The sequence below is a fragment of the Hakea prostrata genome, chromosome 1 (assembly GCF_041222555.1).
Source record: "Hakea prostrata isolate BN-2017 chromosome 1, UWA_Hpros_2, whole genome shotgun sequence".
Lineage (NCBI taxonomy): Eukaryota > Viridiplantae > Streptophyta > Magnoliopsida > Proteales > Proteaceae > Hakea > Hakea prostrata.
This window is the reverse complement of record NC_142600.1, coordinates 9,356,474-9,375,414: the sequence shown is the minus strand read 5'-3', so window position 1 is coordinate 9,375,414 and position 18,941 is coordinate 9,356,474. Positions and strand designations below refer to the sequence as shown.

General features: G+C 38.0%; 1 protein-coding gene across 1 annotated transcript; it reads left to right on the top strand.

The window, feature by feature from the left end:
* The first annotated feature begins 3,809 nt into the window (after nt 1-3,809).
* On the top strand, nt 3,810-17,100 carry LOC149027281 (pumilio homolog 1-like). The gene is made up of 9 exons (XM_089161215.1): nt 3,810-5,156; nt 6,308-7,854; nt 7,964-8,105; nt 8,273-8,380; nt 9,173-9,385; nt 9,494-9,604; nt 11,575-11,769; nt 14,281-14,455; nt 15,176-17,100. Exons 1-9 carry the CDS (start codon nt 4,509-4,511, stop codon nt 15,211-15,213), a joined length of 3,177 nt encoding a protein of 1,058 aa, XP_089017341.1. The 5' UTR covers nt 3,810-4,508; the 3' UTR covers nt 15,214-17,100.
* The last annotated feature ends 1,841 nt before the right edge of the window (nt 17,101-18,941 follow it).

The following is an 18,941-nucleotide window of genomic DNA, read 5'->3' as shown; positions in this document are numbered from 1 at the left end:
TATATATCCATAAATCAATATTACCACATCTCTCTTTTTTTTTTTAAGTTACACAAATAAATATTATTATGAAGATTCATGAGTGAAACTTCCTGATACTTGAGTTAACTTGGATGAGAGATCTCCAAGACTGAATTGCTCATCCAGCACCCTTAACAACAATTTCCAAGGCTTTGGTTAACTGGAAAAATAACCATAGTTCTCTGGATCCACCACCCTTTAGATATATTTGAATATAAAAGGAGAAAGTCTCAGCATTAGCATTATATATAATGGGCTTTGGTATTATCAAGAGCATTATCATTAGCATCTTAATTTAACTTTGAATGCATAATTATGATGGTACGCGTGAGCATCATTGATCATGCTCTTGTTCTGTCCTTTTACCTTTAATTGGGTTCTTGGAAAGTTGGAAAGTGTGAAATTATTAACTAAACCTACTAGGGTTTTGGCAAAGCCTTACCTTTGAGAATCTGGACTGAATGTGTGGTGATATCTGAACTCTGAAACAAAGTCATTTACTGTTTATAAGTAATATGCTAACGCTATGGGATGAGCTGACAGCATTAAAATAATAAGGGAACAGGAGAGAGAAGTCACATAGGAATTAGGGCTAGGATTCCATTACAGTGAAAATACTGATATCTTGGAATATATTAATTTGTTTATAAAGGCGGTTGGAATACTGATTTGGGTATGCATTTTTAAATTCTCAAAACACTTGTTTTTCTTTGAAATATCTTCACACATTTAATGCGCATCCCCTAGCATGTCCATTTCCTCAATTACAATAACGAGAAATTAACCTTAAGTTCTCCATTAGTCTAAAAACAGTATTAAAGCTTTAACACTTGATTTTAGACTAATCACTTGAAAATTGAATTAAATTTGGTGGGAGTGTGTGTTGTTTAAGTGATGTTGCATTTGCAGTTAACTATTTATCATGAAAATGATGTTTTGTTTAAAATATAATTGAGATATCTTCTTATTTTGGATAGATAAATATATACTCTGGTCAGATCTTTATTTGGTCTTACAGACTTTGAAATGCAATGAAATCAAATACAGACTTATCTCTAAATTTTAAAATTCAAAATTTTGAGCTGAATTTAGTTGGTGCCTACCTTTATAATCGAAATTCAACTGTATTTATTCAATTCAATTAAATTTTCAGATTTTTATTTAATGTAGCTATCAATTATGATTTCTAGAAATTCTTCAAGGTCCATTGAGGAAGACACCTTACACAACTCTCATGCTTGATTCATTTAAAAAGAAAAAAATTATTTTATGGCTCAAGATGCATGACCCAAAAACAGCTCCTTGATATTTTGAGAGTTAAAAGATTGGGTGTCTGCACCCAACAAAATCTAAGCAAATCTTAAGGTAAACTTGGAAATTTTATCCAAGTTTAATAAAAAACAAATCATTATTATTATTTTCTATTCAAAACATTATTTTATGGCTTGATTCATGGTTACTTATTAAAACAAGAAATTTGCATTTGTGAAGCTCAACATGCATGTCCTCTAAATTTTTATTGGAAAACATTTGGATCGAAAAATTATAAATTATTTTTTTATTTTCTTACTAAGAAGAAATAAAACAATATCATTTAATTAATCTCTACTTTGCATGTTGGATGTCTAACAAGCATAGTAGAGATTGTGACCATTTGCACAAAAAATAATAAAAATAAAAGAATAGAGTTTGTGACATTGACTTGAGTGTGTCGATGTCTTTATCCGAGAAATGTGTGCGTTGTTTGTCTTCTAGAATGTATTGAACATCACCAATGTTTGATTTTTCTTATAATTCCTTTTTCTTTCTTTCTTGCAACTCTTTTTAATTGATCCTCTTCAGCCTTTATATATAAAAATACGACCAAACGGTGTGCTTTTAGTGTGACTATTACTTCGTCTTTGTCATTTTCTCATCCTTGGTTTCATGTTGATTTTGTTTCTATCATTTTTTCTTTTCTTTCATAGTTAATAGCTTATCTCCTGTATATAATATATTGTAACTGATCACAACTCTATTGTGTTTTGGCATGGCCTAGTAAACATTTCTTACTGAGTATTATATGGACTTATGAACTAATTACCCATTTAATTTGCATCACTAGGGGCTCTTATGGTCTTGAGGAGAGTGAATAATGACACTTATTTGACTCTACTATCTTGATCCTTCTATAACTTTTAGCTTGTGATTATTGATGGAATGTATGTTCAAGCTTGTGCTGATTACAAAGCTTTCTTTCAATTACAACTATTGTGGTTGTTATTAGCACTAATATAAATAAACAAGTGTCCCAACATTATTGTGTTTTGTAATTTAATTATGAGCCACCATAGATAAACTCCTGTATCAAGAAAATAATACCTATGACCCATTTAAGAGAGAGAGAGAGAGAGAGAGAGAGAGAGAGAGAGAGAAATCATGTAGTTACCAAATGAGGTTAACTCCTTTTATTTTTATCTTATCTTTATTTATAGAATGAGAGAAATCATGTAATTAGTTAGTGAGTGCGTCTAGTAATGTTCTTAGAAAATGTTTTTGGCTCTTCTTCTGTTATTTGGGAACGGAATAATGAGTTAGATGCGTTTGTTCAAACGATTCGTTCTTTTATTCTTTTATAAATGATCGATAAAAAAAAAAATTGAAAAAGAACATCAATAAAATGTTTTCACCAAAGAATATAAACAAAAGTGATAAAATTGGTTTCGATTGAAACCTTAAAACGAGTTTATTAAACACCAACTTATTATAATAGTGTTATGAAATTAATTTCACAACGGATTTATCAAATGCCAATTTTTCAAAGTAAAGAACAATCTTTTAGCATAGAAACATTAAAAAATTATTTTACATAAGAATTAGTCTCTTGGAACATAAATGTTACCAAACACATACACTTTATCTCAAAAATCATATGAAAAACCAAAAGTTCTTTCAAGAGACATTTATGTACATGTACAATTGATAACTTATTGAAAAGAAAGAAATATCTTACCTTGAAATTTGACAAGTGTCAATAATCTAATTATATGGGTTACACAATTTTCTCTTTATACGGATAGATGATTCGAAATATGCATACCTTATCCACACTATATTATTATAGACAACTTTTTTCGATAAATATATTGTTATAGACAATTGAACTGTATAACATGAATCTAGATTATTTTCATCAAACTTGCCTATAAAATCATTTTTCACAAAGTTTGTTCATGTCAAATAGAGTAGTGTGAGATTCATATTCATGTGAGCGTGAAAAGACGATTTGAAAACAAGTTGGGTGGAAAGGATGAGAGAGAGAATATCAGAATCTGAAGAAAAAATAAACTTGGTCCTCATCTGTCCCACATTTATACAGCATTGCGGCGAATAAAACTTTTATCCTCATGTTAGAAAGAACGAGATGCCGAGTTTTCTTGAACCGCTCTTACATAATAATTTATAAAAGATTGGAAATCAAGTCTAATTACCTAAAAGGACAAGTTGAGTTATGGTGACGGCAAGAGACAAGTGCAAAACTAGAGGAGGTTATTTCAGTCATTATACTAATCTGAAGTGTACTTGCATGCCCCCGGCCTTTTCCACTGAAACTAAACCCTAACGAAAACGAATCTGAAGTAGTTACGTGGCAGATTTAGTAGCGATATTTTAGGGCACGAGATGAAAACAATCGTGTCTTTCTCACTTGACACGAAGTTGGTGTTCTTCATCAATCCAATCAAGTCGAGTTTTCATGAAATTTTATTACATGAATTAAAATCATAAATGCGAATTCGCAGGATAGGAAAAAAAAGGCGGAGACAAGAAAAATAAAGCTAATGATTTTTAATTGGTCGATGCTTGGGAATAAAACCCTAACTGTGTTCTTACAAGTAAAACCTCCCACCAGGTTGATCTCTGCCGTTAGCCGTTGAATCGAACGATCCTGATCTCACCAGCTCGTGTGCTTTATGAACCCACTCAATCACATCGTTTTCCTTTTCTCGTCATTTGAGTTTTTGTTTATCGTGTGTATGTTAGAACTTAGAACTTAGAAGTGTTTGCTGTTGCTGTACAACTAAGTAGTTGTAGTAACAGTTGTTGTGAAAATTTCTGTTGGCGTCGATGTCTCTGATCACTGCTAAAGCAGGGATTTTTGATGACAGAAATGACGGAAATGATCGCCGATCATCGATATTGTCGATGTGCTAAATTAACAGCTTGTTTCTTTTCTATCCGATCGCTCGATATATTTTTGTTTCCGGTGAATTATTTAGAATATCCACGCATTTTATCTTAAAATTTTAATTCGTCGTACGATTTTCGATTTGTTCATCCTTATCTGAGTCAAGAAATGAACTCAAAGATCCTATTTTTCATCCTGTTAAACTTTGTATAAGCTGTTAGCTGCTGAGAGATAATAGTACTACTGTTAGTTTTGTAGCTGTTCAAGTTGCGATTTTTAGAACTGCTTTAGGGTTTTGTTTTCCGTTCTTTTGGGTTGTGGAATGGTAACCGAGAGCCCTCTTAATATCTTGTCTGATATTGGGATGCGACCTATGCTCGGGGGCAACGATGAATCGTTTGGCGAAGAGTTTGGGAAGGAGTTAGATTTGTTGCTTCGAGAGCAGCGACGCCAGGAGGCAAACGACAGGGAGAGGGAACTTAATTTGTACAGGAGTGGTTCTGCTCCTCCGACCGTCGAGGGCTCCCTAAATGCTGTTGGAGGTCTTTTCGGCCATGTCGGAGACGGCTCTCTCTCGGACTTTGTTGGCAATAAGAACGACAATGGGTTCTCGGAAGAACAGCTCCGCTCTGATCCAGCTTACCTTTCTTATTATTACTCTAATGTCAATCTCAACCCCCGTCTTCCGCCACCTTTGCTCTCTAGGGAGGATTGGCGTTCCGCACAGAGGCTTCAAGGAGGGACTTCTGTAATAGGAGGTATTGGAGACAGAAGGAAGGTGAATCGGGCTGATGACGGGAGCAACAGATCGCTGTTCTCATTGCAGCCTGGGTTTAATTCACAGATAGAAGAGAACGAGGTGGAGCTGAGGAAATCACAGGCTTCATCGGAGTGGGGTGGTGATGGGCTGATTGGGTTGTCGGGATTAGGACTTGGGAGCAGGCAGAAGAGCCTCGCAGATATTTTTCAGGTGACCCTCTTTAATACTTTTGCCGTCCTGTGCTCGAAAGTTTTCTCACTGTTTGCCGCTGCTTGAAATTTTTCTGGCTTAGCAAAAAGTATTCTTTTCATCTTTCTTGTATCGCTGCGGATGTTTAGCACCTTGTTGGGCTAGGTTCTACTTTAGGCATATGTGCCAAATTTTGTTTTCACTAGATTCTGCTTCAAATCTTTCCTTTCCGTTGTACTTGTATAATCTTCATTTTCTCTTTTCTACATTTGACTCTTTCCTGATTCCTGACTTGAATATTTATGCTAACTGTGACTTAGGATTGTGATGAGTGGAGCTGATGCTTATGATTAATCTTACTGCAGATGATAACAAATTTCTTGCCAACGTCCTCATTATAAGTATCAATTGAATCTTTCAGCAGATGATACCAAATTTCTGGCCAACATCCTCATTAAGTATCAAGTTTCCTCCAAGTTTTTTCTCTTATTCCTACTCTCAACGGCTTTCTTTTTTAGGCTCACGGTGATGGTGCTGTGTTCCTTCAAGCCATCCCTATCTTTATCTATTGTCTGATCTAGCAGCAGACCATAATACTCCAATTTACTCTTACCTCCTTCCACCGCTATCTTTGATGGTTATCTTCACATTGCAGCTTTTAGCTGTTTTCCCTCAGGAAGCTGGCTATTTTGTATCTTGCATTCATTACCCTTGAATCAGAGCATTGTCCTTTTCATCACATATTTTTCATTTGGAGAAGAACAGAACCATCTACATTCTTTTTGGAAAAGTAGTACATGGAAAGTTTTGATATCAGATCCTCTTTTACCCTTTTCTAAAGCTTACATTCTTGTCTGGGGAAAGACAATTTGAAAATTTCCCCCAACAGATGCAGAACCTGTTGGATTGGGGAGGCTGGGAATTTTGGTCTGTTGTACTCAGCTTTAAGATTTTGAATGTTTCATGTGAATTAAAAGTTAGAAATTTAACAACTCAGTGGGTTTTTCTTTCTTTTTACATTGATTGTGTCACAAGGTATTGAAAATTTTGTCCTTTGTCATGGCCCTCTTGCAATGGGAGTCCTGTCGTCTTCTTCTACTTTTTTCTTTTAAATGATAATACCTATTGTCTTCTGCCTCTTCTGGTGGAATAAGAAGTTAGTTTCTCTGCAGGATGATCTGGGGTGTGCAACACCCGTCTCTGGTCACCCATCTCGCCCTGCTAGCCGTAATGCCTTTGATGACGGTGGGGAGGCACCGAGTTCTGCTGAATCTCAGCTTGCTCATTTGCATCGCGAATTGGCAGCAGTAGATGCTTTGCGGTCTGGTGCAAACATCCAGGGCATCTCTGGGGTTCATAACGGTAGTGCATCGACTTCTCATAGTTTTGCTTCTGCTTTAGGTGCCTCTTTGTCAAGAAGCACAACTCCCGATCCTCAGCTGGTTGGTAGAGCTCCGAGTCCCTGCCTTCCACCTGTTGGAGGTGGGAGGGTCAGTGATAGAGATAAGAGGAATAGCATTGGTCCAAACTCATTCAGTGGTGTTGCATCAAGCATGAGTGAGTCTACTGATCTTGTAGCTGCTTTATCAGGAATGAATTTGACCACAAATGGTGTGGTAGATGAAGAGAACCATGCAAAGCCTCATGTTCAACATGGTATGGATGGTCACCAGAGTTTCCGATTCAATCTGCAAAGTGGTCAGAACAGTGTTAAGCAGAACCCGTACTTGAATAGGTCTGAGTCTGGGCATTTAAATATGCCTTCGGCAGCAAAGGGATCATACCCTAATTTGGGTAAAAGCAATGGGACTGGGATGGACCTGAACAACTCCTCGTTGATAGTTGATGCACAAGCTGAACTGCATAAACCTGCTGTATCCTCTGGTAACTTATACATGAAAGGTCCCTCGACACCCATGCATAATAGTGCAGGAGGTTCTCCTCACTTTCAGAATGTGGATAGCTCAAATTCAGCATTCGCAAATTATGGTTTAGGTGGTTACTCCATGGTTGCAGGTCAGCTTGGCAGTGGTAACCTGCGTCCTTTATTTGAAAATGTTGCTGCAGGATCTGCTATGGCAGCTCCTGGCGTGGACCCCGTAACAATGGGAGGAGTTTCACCTTCTGGAACTAATTTAACCAATGCAGCAGATTTGTCAAATTTCAATAGGATGGGCAATCACACGGCTGGGAATGCGCTTCAAGTGCCCCTTATGGATCCTTTGTACCTTCAGTACCTGAGGACAGCTGAGTATGCTGCACAGGTTGCAGCCCTTAATGACCCTTCTGTTGACAGGAACTACCTTGGTAATTCATATGTGGATTTACTTGGGCTCCAAAAAGCTTATCTCGGGGCATTGCTTTCATCCCAGAAATCACAATATGGAATGCCTTTCCTAGGTAAATCTGGCAGTCTCAGTCCTGGTTATTATGGAAGTCCATCTTTTGGTCTTGGTATGTCATATCCTGGAAGCCCATTGGCAAGTCCCGTTCTTCCCAATTCCCCTGTTGGACCTGGTAGTCCTATTAGGCATGAGCGGAACATGCGTTTTCCTCCTGGGCTGAGAAACTTAAGTGGTGGTGTCATGGGATCTTGGCACTCGGAAGGTGCTGGGAACATGGATGAGAGCTTTGCATCATCACTTCTGGAGGAATTCAAGAGCAACAAAACCAAATGTTTTGAACTTTCAGAAATTGCAGGTCACGTTGTTGAATTCAGGTATATGTTGCTTTTCCTTTCTGGTCTTCATGAATCATATTACGAACAAAAACATATATAATTTAAAATCAGGAACTGAACTGTTTTAACCAACAATATTTGTGAACAGTGCTGATCAGTATGGGAGCCGATTTATACAACAAAAACTTGAAACAGCTACAACAGAAGAGAAAAACATGGTTTTCCAGGAAATCATTCCCCAAGCTCTTTCTTTGATGACTGATGTTTTCGGTAACTATGTTATTCAAAAGGTATCTTAATTGTCTAATCCCTTTTCAATCTCTTATTGGTAATCTGGCATATGCTTCCATATTTGTTTCATTTGATTTTTTTTTTTTTTTTTAATCTTTAATCTTTTTCTTTCTTTGTCCTCCTTTGGAAGTTCTATAGATGTCTTACAACTGTAGTTTCTTTCCAGTTTTTTGAGCATGGAACTGCAACCCAGAGAAGAGAACTTGCAAACCAGCTAACTGGTCATGTTTTGACTCTTAGTCTCCAAATGTATGGCTGTCGAGTGATACAAAAGGTATCTTGTTCACACACTAAGGGTTTTGTTGATCTAACATTAAATTTTTTCACAGGATGGGATCTGAATGTAAGAGCAGCAAAATCTTTTCCTTAGCTTATTTTGGTATACCATGCTGCCTTCCCCCTCCTCCCTCCTCCTTTTTCAACATCACAGAGAAACTTCAAAAATAGACTCAACCACTAAAAAGAAAAAAGCATAACTCAATCCTTAACTAATTAAATAGTCAACAAAGTGACTAGGAAAAACTAAAACGAGAAAAGAAACTGATGTGAAACAGTGTTGGGCTTATAGAATCCTAATCAATCTACTAAATCACTTATTAGCAATTAAAAGGAAGAACTAAAAGCTCCTAACCAAGTGATTCTGTATGGCTAAACCCATATTATAGGCCCAATAAAGTTGCTGGTACGGATAAAAACATTGAATTAAAGGTCCGAGATATATAACCTGAATAAGCCTAGTTAGGTGACTTAATTGTGTCAGGTCAACTGCCTAGCAAGTAATTAGGCGCAGTTTTCAATAAGGTCTCTCCACACTGATATATGGTGCTGACCTTCTCAAGTAAGAATTACACGGACGTTTAATTTTGCATTTGTAAACGAAGGGTGCTGCAATTCATCTTCTAGTCATTTTTGAAAATTACTTTATTTACTTTTTCCCCTGCTCACTAAATTGTTTCAGAAGAACTGATAGTTCCAGCTTCAACATATTATGATGCAGTTGGATCTTTCTCATTTTCCTACTGTTACCATTGTGAATACTATAATTTATTTTTTCCCACTGTTTCAGGCAATAGAAGTTGTAGATTTGGATCAACAGACTAAAATGGTCGCAGAACTTGATGGTAATATCATGCGTTGCGTACGTGACCAGAATGGGAATCATGTCATCCAGAAGTGTATTGAGTGCATACCTCAGGATGCTATTCAGTTCATCATTTCTTCATTCTATGATCAAGTTGTTACGCTTTCCACCCATCCTTATGGCTGTCGTGTCATACAGGTTGAGGCTTTTTTCCAAAAAATTAAAGTAAAATAATAACTGTTACTATTGGTTCTCTATATTGCAGCTTTTTAAGTTTTCTAAAGGTACATGCCTTTCGTGTTACAGAGAGTACTGGAGCATTGCAGTGACCCAAAAACACAGCACATCATGATGGTTGAGATCTTGCAATCTGTTTGCATGTTGGCGCAGGACCAATATGGAAATTATGTTGTTCAGGTCTGTTCTCTTTTCTGAAGCTCTCTAATTCAGATGACTGCTTTGCATAATAGTTGCTGCTAGTGCCTGGAGTTGATGTGGTAGGCATATTCTGTGTTTAGTACGATAATGAACCTTCTTACCTTGAGTCCACCTTTCCCTAATGTGTCTTGGGGCTGCGTCTACATATACAATCTTGAATTTTGGAATAAGGCATGTTGCCTAACCATTTGTTTATCGGTAACTGCTGCTGATGATTCTAGATGTACAGAGTATTATTTGAGGTTGTGTTCATGAGAGTCCAGTTTTAATCTGTCAATGTAATTTTGTAATGAAAACATAGTTGAAGATATTGAATTAGCCTACTCATCCCAGTTGGTGACCAAGGCTTAAATTGTTTTTGAACCTACAACCCCGGTGTTATCGTGAGACTGATTCCCATTACTTTAGGCTCATGAAGATTTTATTTTATTTTGTTTTTGGAGTAAAGTTGAACATTTTAGTTTTAATGTGCACTCATAAGGTCATTATTCATTGCATTTGGATCCTTGTTTCAACAACTGGATGGATGGTGTAGGGAACGTGATATTCCAAGCAGTAATGTCACATAGAGGAGGAACCATAGTGATCCTGATATGGCTCCACTGTACCAGGTTCGGGCTGTTTTGGCCAGGCCTCCCAGGTCTCTGGTTCACCCAATACCAGTCGGAGAACCAGTCAAAGAAGAATCTGAAGTAATTAATGCATTTGTAGAATTTGAGAATCACTATCTTTTTAGTAGAAGGGTGAAAAGGAATTAAAATTTTTAAGAAATTGACGTGCTTACATTAGTTCAGCTAGTTGGTTGATTCGTTGGTGGTTGTGCTAGTCCGTGTAAATGTAAGTTAGACTGTTAATGGCTTTGAAGTCCTTGAAAAATGGTATTCCAGTCTGTTGATGGTTTTATGAGTCCATGAAAATGTCTAGTTCATCAAATGGTTGCATGACCTAGAAGAAAGTCCTTATTGGAGTCTAGGATCCTCCTTCCCACTCTATAAAAGAGCTGTCTGCAAGCATTTCGAGGGAAGTTAAAAGGTTGGTTTTGTATCAATAGCTATGAGATGCAATGGAGCCTAAGAGATGCTTGGTTGCTTGTTGAGATGCCTTGTTTTTGGTTGGTGTAATGCTAACCTGGGCTTTCATGAGAACCCTTGGTCTATCGTTCTCTTCCTCCCACCCCAAAAAAAAAAAAAAAAAAAAAAAAAAAAAAAACCCCAAAAATGGTTTGTGACCAGAATATTAAAGTGCTTGTTGACAATAGTTCAATCAGATCCAGTTAAGAAAACGACTGGTATCTCTGACTGAAACCAAAGGAAATGGTTTCAATACGTGTATGCTGTTTAGCATCCTGATCTTGCGTTCAGAGTGCTGACTGGTACCAACCAAAAAGGAAGAGCGAAGAGGAAAAAGATATTGAGACAAAATAGATTATTCAAATTCAATTCTTGCCATAAAAAAGCGACCTTCTCTACCACTACATGAAGTGCTTGTGGAGAGTGAAAAAGAAACTATTGTACTTCTCCCAAATTTGTGGCCTTGGGTTTTCCTGTTAAATTCTAGCCCTTAAATTTAACAGAAGGCTTAAATAACCCTACAAACATGAAGTTATCAAGCAATCTGTGCTTCTGCACCACAGCACCTAATTCTGATGTTTATGGGGGTGTTGATTACCCGTAAGTGACTACTTTTATATGTCATTGATGCTAGGCCATAGGTCTTGATTGCTGATGATGACATTATTATTAATTTTTTGGATACTGTTTTTGACCAATCTCAATTTGTCTCTTTTTCTTTTATGTTAAGTTAATAATTGGCCATTGGTGGTTTTTGAACCATTCAAGTTGGGACTCTACAGCTTCCTTACCTCAGAAGTTGTTGCGTTCAGTCATAATTTCACATGTGTATTATTCAAATTGTTCTTCCATATTTATCTTTGAATGTCCCTCCTACAGCATGTACTGGAGCATGGAAAGCCACATGAGCGCACTGCTATAATAAAGAAGTTAGCTGGGCAGATAGTTCAAATGAGTCAACAAAAATTCGCCTCCAATGTTGTTGAAAAGTGCTTAACTTTTGGTGGTCCTGCAGAACGTCAAATTTTGGTCAATGAGATGCTTGGCTCCACAGACGAGAACGAGCCTCTGCAGGTTTATCAAATCTCTATGGTTTCAATCTGTGGATGTGATATGAACATGCTTTGTGGCTGAGTAGTGGTGGTAGTCATATATTATCTCAAACCCCTGCCCCTCCTCTTTTTATATGTCAAAGTTCTTATATTTTCTTCTAATAACAAAAACTAATACTGCTGGATCAAAGGATGGGTTTTATACTTTGGTAGCAAACAGTGTGAATTGACTCTCTGATGTCAAGTAAATTGAATTAAATCTAATGTAGGACATTTTGAGGATAGTAAAGAAATTCTTTTTGCCATTGCTGTTTTTGCAATCAAATCTAATGGAGGACATTTTGAGGACAGTAAAGAAATTCTTTTTGCCATTGCTGCTTTTGCTGTGCTAGGTACATGATCAGTGTGCTTTTAATTTACATTTAAGTCTATCCACAAGCTGTAGGAATGGAACTCTAGAGTACGAATCTCCTAGTGGATCTCTTATTTATAAGATTAGCAATAGAAACTTTTCAAAGCACAGGAACTCAGGAGAAATTCTACGAATTCAAGACACACAGATCAGAATGACCTGATCGGTTGACTTGTCTGTTTCTAGACCAGATGGTGGTGTGCGATGCAAGAATCAACTAACATAGGAATGTCATCGGGAAAGAAATACAAGATTTCAGAAGTTAAGATGATGGAGATCAACTCATAAATTTTGAGAAGAAACTGAGAGGCATAGAAGATTAATGGTGTTAAGAAGGTGGATAGAAATAGCCCAAACAGAGTTTCTGCTGTATGAATTAGGAAGTAGAATTTAGAGAGCATGTAGAAGAATACTAGAAAAAGTGGAATAGGAATACAAAGTAAGGAATCCATCTAGGTCTTGAGAATCTCACTCCAGTGCTTACTGAGTCCACAACTATCATTAAATTTAGAGAACTGAACTCTTATTATTCATAAAGCATGGGTTAGCCATAGGCCATCACATCTAATTATTACTTTGACCAAACAAAATAGACTATTAATGGATATGCCTACTCTAACCAGGGCTCTAAAGCATAGATGAAACTGAATTAGAGAAACCAAATAATACTCCGAACAACTCTAGAACTCCCCTAAACTCATAAAAACTGAGTCATAATCCCACGAATCTGGATTAAACTCATCTCATTTCTCTAACCCTTTGTAGGCCCATTAAAGTGGCAAATTACAAAGAGAGCACCTAAAAGCAGAGGCCTGACGTATATGCAGATTAAATCTTATTTCCACTAAATTAGCTCATTTGTGTGATTCGTCTGTAACAGGTTTCTAAAGGTGTATGGAGCCTTAATGAACTTGTTTTGCTCATGCAATGTTTCATCTGAAATGAATCTTGTTGGTGTTGGAAATAGCAATGGCCATTCCTCTATTGGACATTTAGATCCTAAGAAGTATTAGAATGCCAGAATCCTGCAAACCTGGTCGATGTAAGGTGCTAGATACAAGTTAGGCAGGTCAGAACTGAGTCAATTCCTAAGCTCTGAACAGATTCCTCCTGACCTGATGATTCATGAATCGATCTGAGCCCTCAACATTTATTTAGCTAACTTCATGAACTCTGGTTGGGTTGGGTTCACTTTGTTTTTTTTTTCCTTTTTTTCCCTTTTTCCCCTTTTCTTTTGGGGACTGAAATGAAAAAGGATATGGTTAGGGTTCAGAATCTTCAGTACTGAAGTCTCAAGATTTCAGTTTGAAATTCTGGCCAATGCCATAAATAAGACCATTAGGGGTAGGAATGAAAAAACATCTTCTTCCAGTTAGTCATTCCTTAGTCAGAAACTCAGAAAAAATTTCCAAAAAGGAAGGGAAGAAAAAATGGTTGGCAATACAAACTGATAATGTTGTAATTATGTATGGATCATTACTTGTGGTGATACTGGATGCTTCTATTAAAATCTTTCTGGAAAACAGCACCCCCCCCCCCCCCCCCCCCCCAAAAAAAAAAAAGATGGAGGGTGGGGGAAGTCTTACAAATAGATCTGAATTGTACTTGCTGCAACGTTATACTTCTCAGAGGCAGTGGAAATTCATGCTGATACAGTAGTCATCTGGTTTGATGAATTTAAAGACAAATCTTGTAAGCTGATGGATAAACATCAGTGAGCCCCCCCCCCCCTCTCCTCTCCTAGAAGAAATATCACTGAACTTAAAATCTCCTCATACCTTTATCATGATATGACTGAGCTGGCTGACACAAAAGAAACAACTAGTAGGGGTCATTAACCTATTCCATTTTGGTGCATTGTTACCTGATTAGTTGATACATTTTATTGAGTACTATACAGTTAATGGTTTACTTGGAATTTGTTTTGAAACTGTGGATATTCTGTTTGAATATTAAAATTGCTTCATAGACAGAGACTAGTTTTCCTGGTGCTCAGTGACTTGTAATGACGTATTAATAATAGTTCTGGATTCAGAGTTTATTGACTTTAGATACCATTTGTGTAACGGTTTTTTCTGTCTCTTCTGTTCAACTTATTTCCTAGGTTTGTTGTGGTTTCAGGCTATGATGAAAGATCAGTTTGCAAACTATGTTGTACAGAAAGTGCTGGAGACTTGTGATGACCAGCAACGTGAACTGATCCTCTCAAGAATAAAGGTCCATTTGAATGCGCTGAAGAAATACACTTATGGGAAGCATATTGTTGCACGTGTAGAGAAGCTTGTTGCCGCTGGGGGTACCATTCCTTTTCCTTGTTATTTTATAGCTATATTATTTCTTTTAAATTGCATTCTTGCATGGTTGGTAAACTACTTGTTTTGAAGTTTTGTGTTCCATATGAAGGACTTACACAGCGTGTGAAGCCTCCTGCAATTGCAGGGTGGTCTTGTGAGGGACATGTCTCCACACCCTCTTGTGGAGGCCATTTCCTTGCCTGATCCTGCAATGATCTGGTCGCAATAGAACAAAATTTTATGCTCCTTGTATAGAGAAACCATTGTACTTATGGTGTTTCAGATCATTATTATTGTTTCTGGTACCATCTCTACCAATTTGCAGTGCAGCTATTCTAGACTACCCGATGGATGGTTATGGACATACTCACATACCATAGCCCTAGAATCTTGGTGACAAGATAATTGCTACCATGTAGCTGGTGACTTACTATCGGTTGTTTAATGATGCTCCTGCTGTTATGATTCCATCTGTTGACTTGTGGTGCTTCTAAGATGAGTTCATGTTGGTTTGTCTTGATCAGTTAGATCAATTAGCTTAGATGCCTGTTATTTGCATACTTTTAATGGCCTGGATTTGCCAATACAGTTTGCTGTGATGGCAGTTGGACTTTGTTGGGCCTCAGTGCCTCACTGTTAAAGAAGTTGCCATGATTATGTTGTATCATCAAATGCATATTTGATATGCAATTGACTTGCTAATGGGGATTTGTTACTTGCAGAGAGGAGAATTGGTATGCAGTCTCCATACCCTGCATAGATGGCATCCGACTGTTGTACAGCTAACTGAGGCTAGTGTGAGCTCTCTCCCCCCACTTCTTCCCTTGTTCAGCTATTGCTCTGTCCGTTTAGAAGGTACGAGCTGATTGGAAATAAAATTGTTGCTTGTACTAGAAAACTGTACATTGTGTAGTTTGAGGGTATACCTAGAATCAGGCAAGCTGAGGCTCAGTGAATACACTTGATGCCCCTGCGGAGGAGATAAAATGAGTGTACAAGTTTTTTAAGGGTGTAAAGAGTTGAAAAGGATAAAAAGGTTGTAGTGAATATGTTAACACGACTGTACAAATATCGCGATGTGGAGAGCCTTCTGTGTTAGGTGAGGCTAGAAATTTTCTATCTATGGGATTTTTAGTAGTTTTTATTGAAGAACAGTTCTGTATTTGAGTACTTGGCTGGCACGCTTAATTTTGCCTCCTAAGCATTTTCATGGTTGTGGTGTTATTTTTTAGTTAATTGATGATAGTTGAGGCGCTCGTAAAGCTCTTCACCAGGGAGGAGAAGAAAAAAGAGTGCTAATAGGCCATCTGCCCTATCAAACTGGTTTATATTGACATCTCAAGTTATGACAGCTACAAGATGTCAGGTCCCATTTTCTGAGGTTTGACACTTGTGAGTTTCCTTTGATATCTGTTTTAGTAAACAAACCATACCCATAAACTGGAACGCCTACCAGCAGAGCCATGTCCTCTGGATTAAAGGTAACCCCGAGCTGTCTTCTTTCTCCTGCGGGCAAAACCCTTATTCCCCTTGATTTGTTGCTAGGGACCTAGTGTATTGTGTCCGTGGGTAAAGAGTGAACCTTGATGCTCATGGTTTAGAAACAACTTCTCTGTGATAAGCAGGGGTTAAACTGCATACATGATTACCGTTCCTAGACCCTGCAGTTCCAGGAGCCTCATTAGCGTATGGCCAGCAGTAACCAAGTTTAAGGATCGTCATTGCCTTCTTCCTCGACTTCTTGATTTGCTGGGGAACTGGTTCCCCTGTGAACAGTCTGTCAATTATTTTCATAGATACAGAAGGGCAAGTTTGTGAATAAAATGCAATATGAATGATGTATTGGACAAAAGAAGCCACAGGTGTTGAAGCAGAGTGGTGTCGTTGATCATGGTGACCAGAGCCTTACTGCCTGATTCAATCAGAAAATTGTGATCTCAACTCTTCTTAGTAGCTTGAGATATGACTAAGTGAATGCCCATCGTTTTACCCAAAATAAGGGAGGACAGCTGAGAAACGAGATTTTAAAGGGTTTCGACCGTCATCACAGAAGATACAGCCTAGACTATCAAACTAAGGCTGTTGAGTTGGAGAGAAGCATTGCAATTCACTGTAGGTGTATTAGAATTGAGGTGTACGTCAAGATCATCACTTGATATTTTGTTCTGAGCAATTGGAGTTGGTGGTATAATGAAAGGAAGAACAGGAGAAGTGGAGAACTGTGTCTTCTTTCATAGGAAAAGAACTTTGGGACATGGGCAACAAAAAACTGAAATCTTCAACGGAAATCTTTCCCTGTTGGTAAGGAAATTCGATCCAACGCAGTAGTTCCCGGTGCCAAAACCAGATATGCAGGGAAATCGGGAAGAAATACTCTCCTATAAGAGGCAACTCATGAGCAATGCAACTAATCGATTCCGGACTTAAATGGGTATCGGTCGACTTGCTCAATTCTCCAGAAATGGTGCTTCCTTGCTCCCTCTTCCCTCCTTTTTCTCTCCCCTATTTGTAACAAGATGATACATCCAGAACGCAAATCGGTGAGTACGTATAACCTAACTGAGATATCACCGTTCGTAATTAGGTTTTTAGTGTCAAAGGCAATAGAAGGTGTTCGGTATTGTGTAATTCCCCTCAACCCACCCACCACCCACCACCCAAAAAGACTACTATTTTCAAGCGTTTCATTTGAACCTCCTTAAGATAACCCTCCAAGAAAATTTTCCATTTTAAGGAAGAATCCTCCACCCATTTCTTAGTTTTGGTGAAAGGAAAAAAAAATCATCCAACTTGCCAGTAAACAGAACGAGAAAACAGAAAAAGGTCTTTTCTTCTGAATTCCAATGATCTTGTTCCGGGAAGAAAAGAAATAGGGTTTGGTTAAACGTGTAAGAAATCCAATCTAATCGTCGTCATCGTCATAATCGTCATCAATCTTTTGGCCAAATCCTCTAGGTCCAGCTCTTGACCTAGCCTTGACCTTCCCCCTCTTCTTCTTCTTTTTAGCGACTTCTTCTTTATCCAACTTGTCCCTCTCTCTTTTCTGCAGAAAATCCGTCACAGCTAGGTAGACAACCTGCGTCTCCAAAACAAGCAGAAGTTATATCCCAAAATCAAAATTTTAGTCGAGCAGGAAAAAGAAAAAGGCGAGGAGAACAATTACCCCTACAGTAAGAATAGAAAGGCCAACAAAGGCGGCGAACAGAAGAATAGATATAATGGTTGAAGTACCACTATCTTCAGTTGAAATTATCTGCTGGGTATTTTCAATTGGAGTATCCGAAGGCGAAACATCTTCTGCAGATACAGAAATTCTTAGAACTCGGGTGGTGTTAGTTGGTGAAAATTGAAGGGTTTTGAGTTGATAAATAGGGGATCTTGTAAAGGGGATTACAGCAGGTAAGTATAGAGAGGAAGCGAACTTGGCAGAAGAATCACAAGTTCTAAAAGAATGGCAAGGTTTGGACTTGGCAACGTAGGTAAGTGAAGAGGAAGACAGAGATATAGAAGCGATAAACATGCTTCAGCTGCTATGGTACTCTCTCCTCAGCCGGGAGTGGGAGTGACTCGTGATTCTGTGTGTTTGAGAGTAACCATTATCGTTATCACAATGTTGTTTTTTTGGTGAGATGTATTAAGCTTATGGTTCACATCAGACGACGTGTCTAAGTGGGTCCTGCATTACCCTTTAAAAGTCGAAAGCTTTTGAAAATGGAAAATCTGACAAAATCTAACCTCATCTCTTTCGCTACTAAGAAACCAGGGCAGCCATGGTACAGGAACACCAAATTGATACAAGAAAGGTAGCAGAATTAAAACAAGAACCACCATGATTCACCACGGCAAAGCGGGTGTGCGTGACTCAAAGGGTGTGGTGAAGGTGGCTATCTCCCAACCTATAGAATTCGAACTTGCCAACAAGGGAGAGGTTTTGGCCATTTGAGAGGCATTCTCCATTGCATCTCAGCGAGGACTAGACAGATACTGAAGTGGAATCAGATTTTTTTGGGTATTATTCAAGTCCTTCCCAACCAGGCCCAGGCCCAGCCCACTATTGATGTTGGGCCTTGTTCAAGACATTTTTCATTTGGCCCAGTTTGTAAGCCCAGTTATACTTGTCTACATTTCCAGAGAGCCTCCTAGTACGTTAGCTGATTCCCAAACTAATATCTCGTCCATTTCTGCTTGTAGATGTGTGATACGTTCATGTCTCAACATCATATCAAAAAGTTAAGATTCATTTACAAGTTACATCATTTTCAACTATTTGATATGATGTTGGGACATATGTCATACATTTACAAGGAAATGAACTGGATAAAATTTTGTTTAGGAAAACTATGTCTTGTATTAATATAACTGAGTGGAACTCTTCCTCTCCTTGGATTTTTGTGGTTTGTTCAGCATTTTTGCAAGGATTAAATCCAACATCTTTCCACTGAAAAGCATAAATCTTTACCATTCAATCAATCCGGCATTGACATGAAA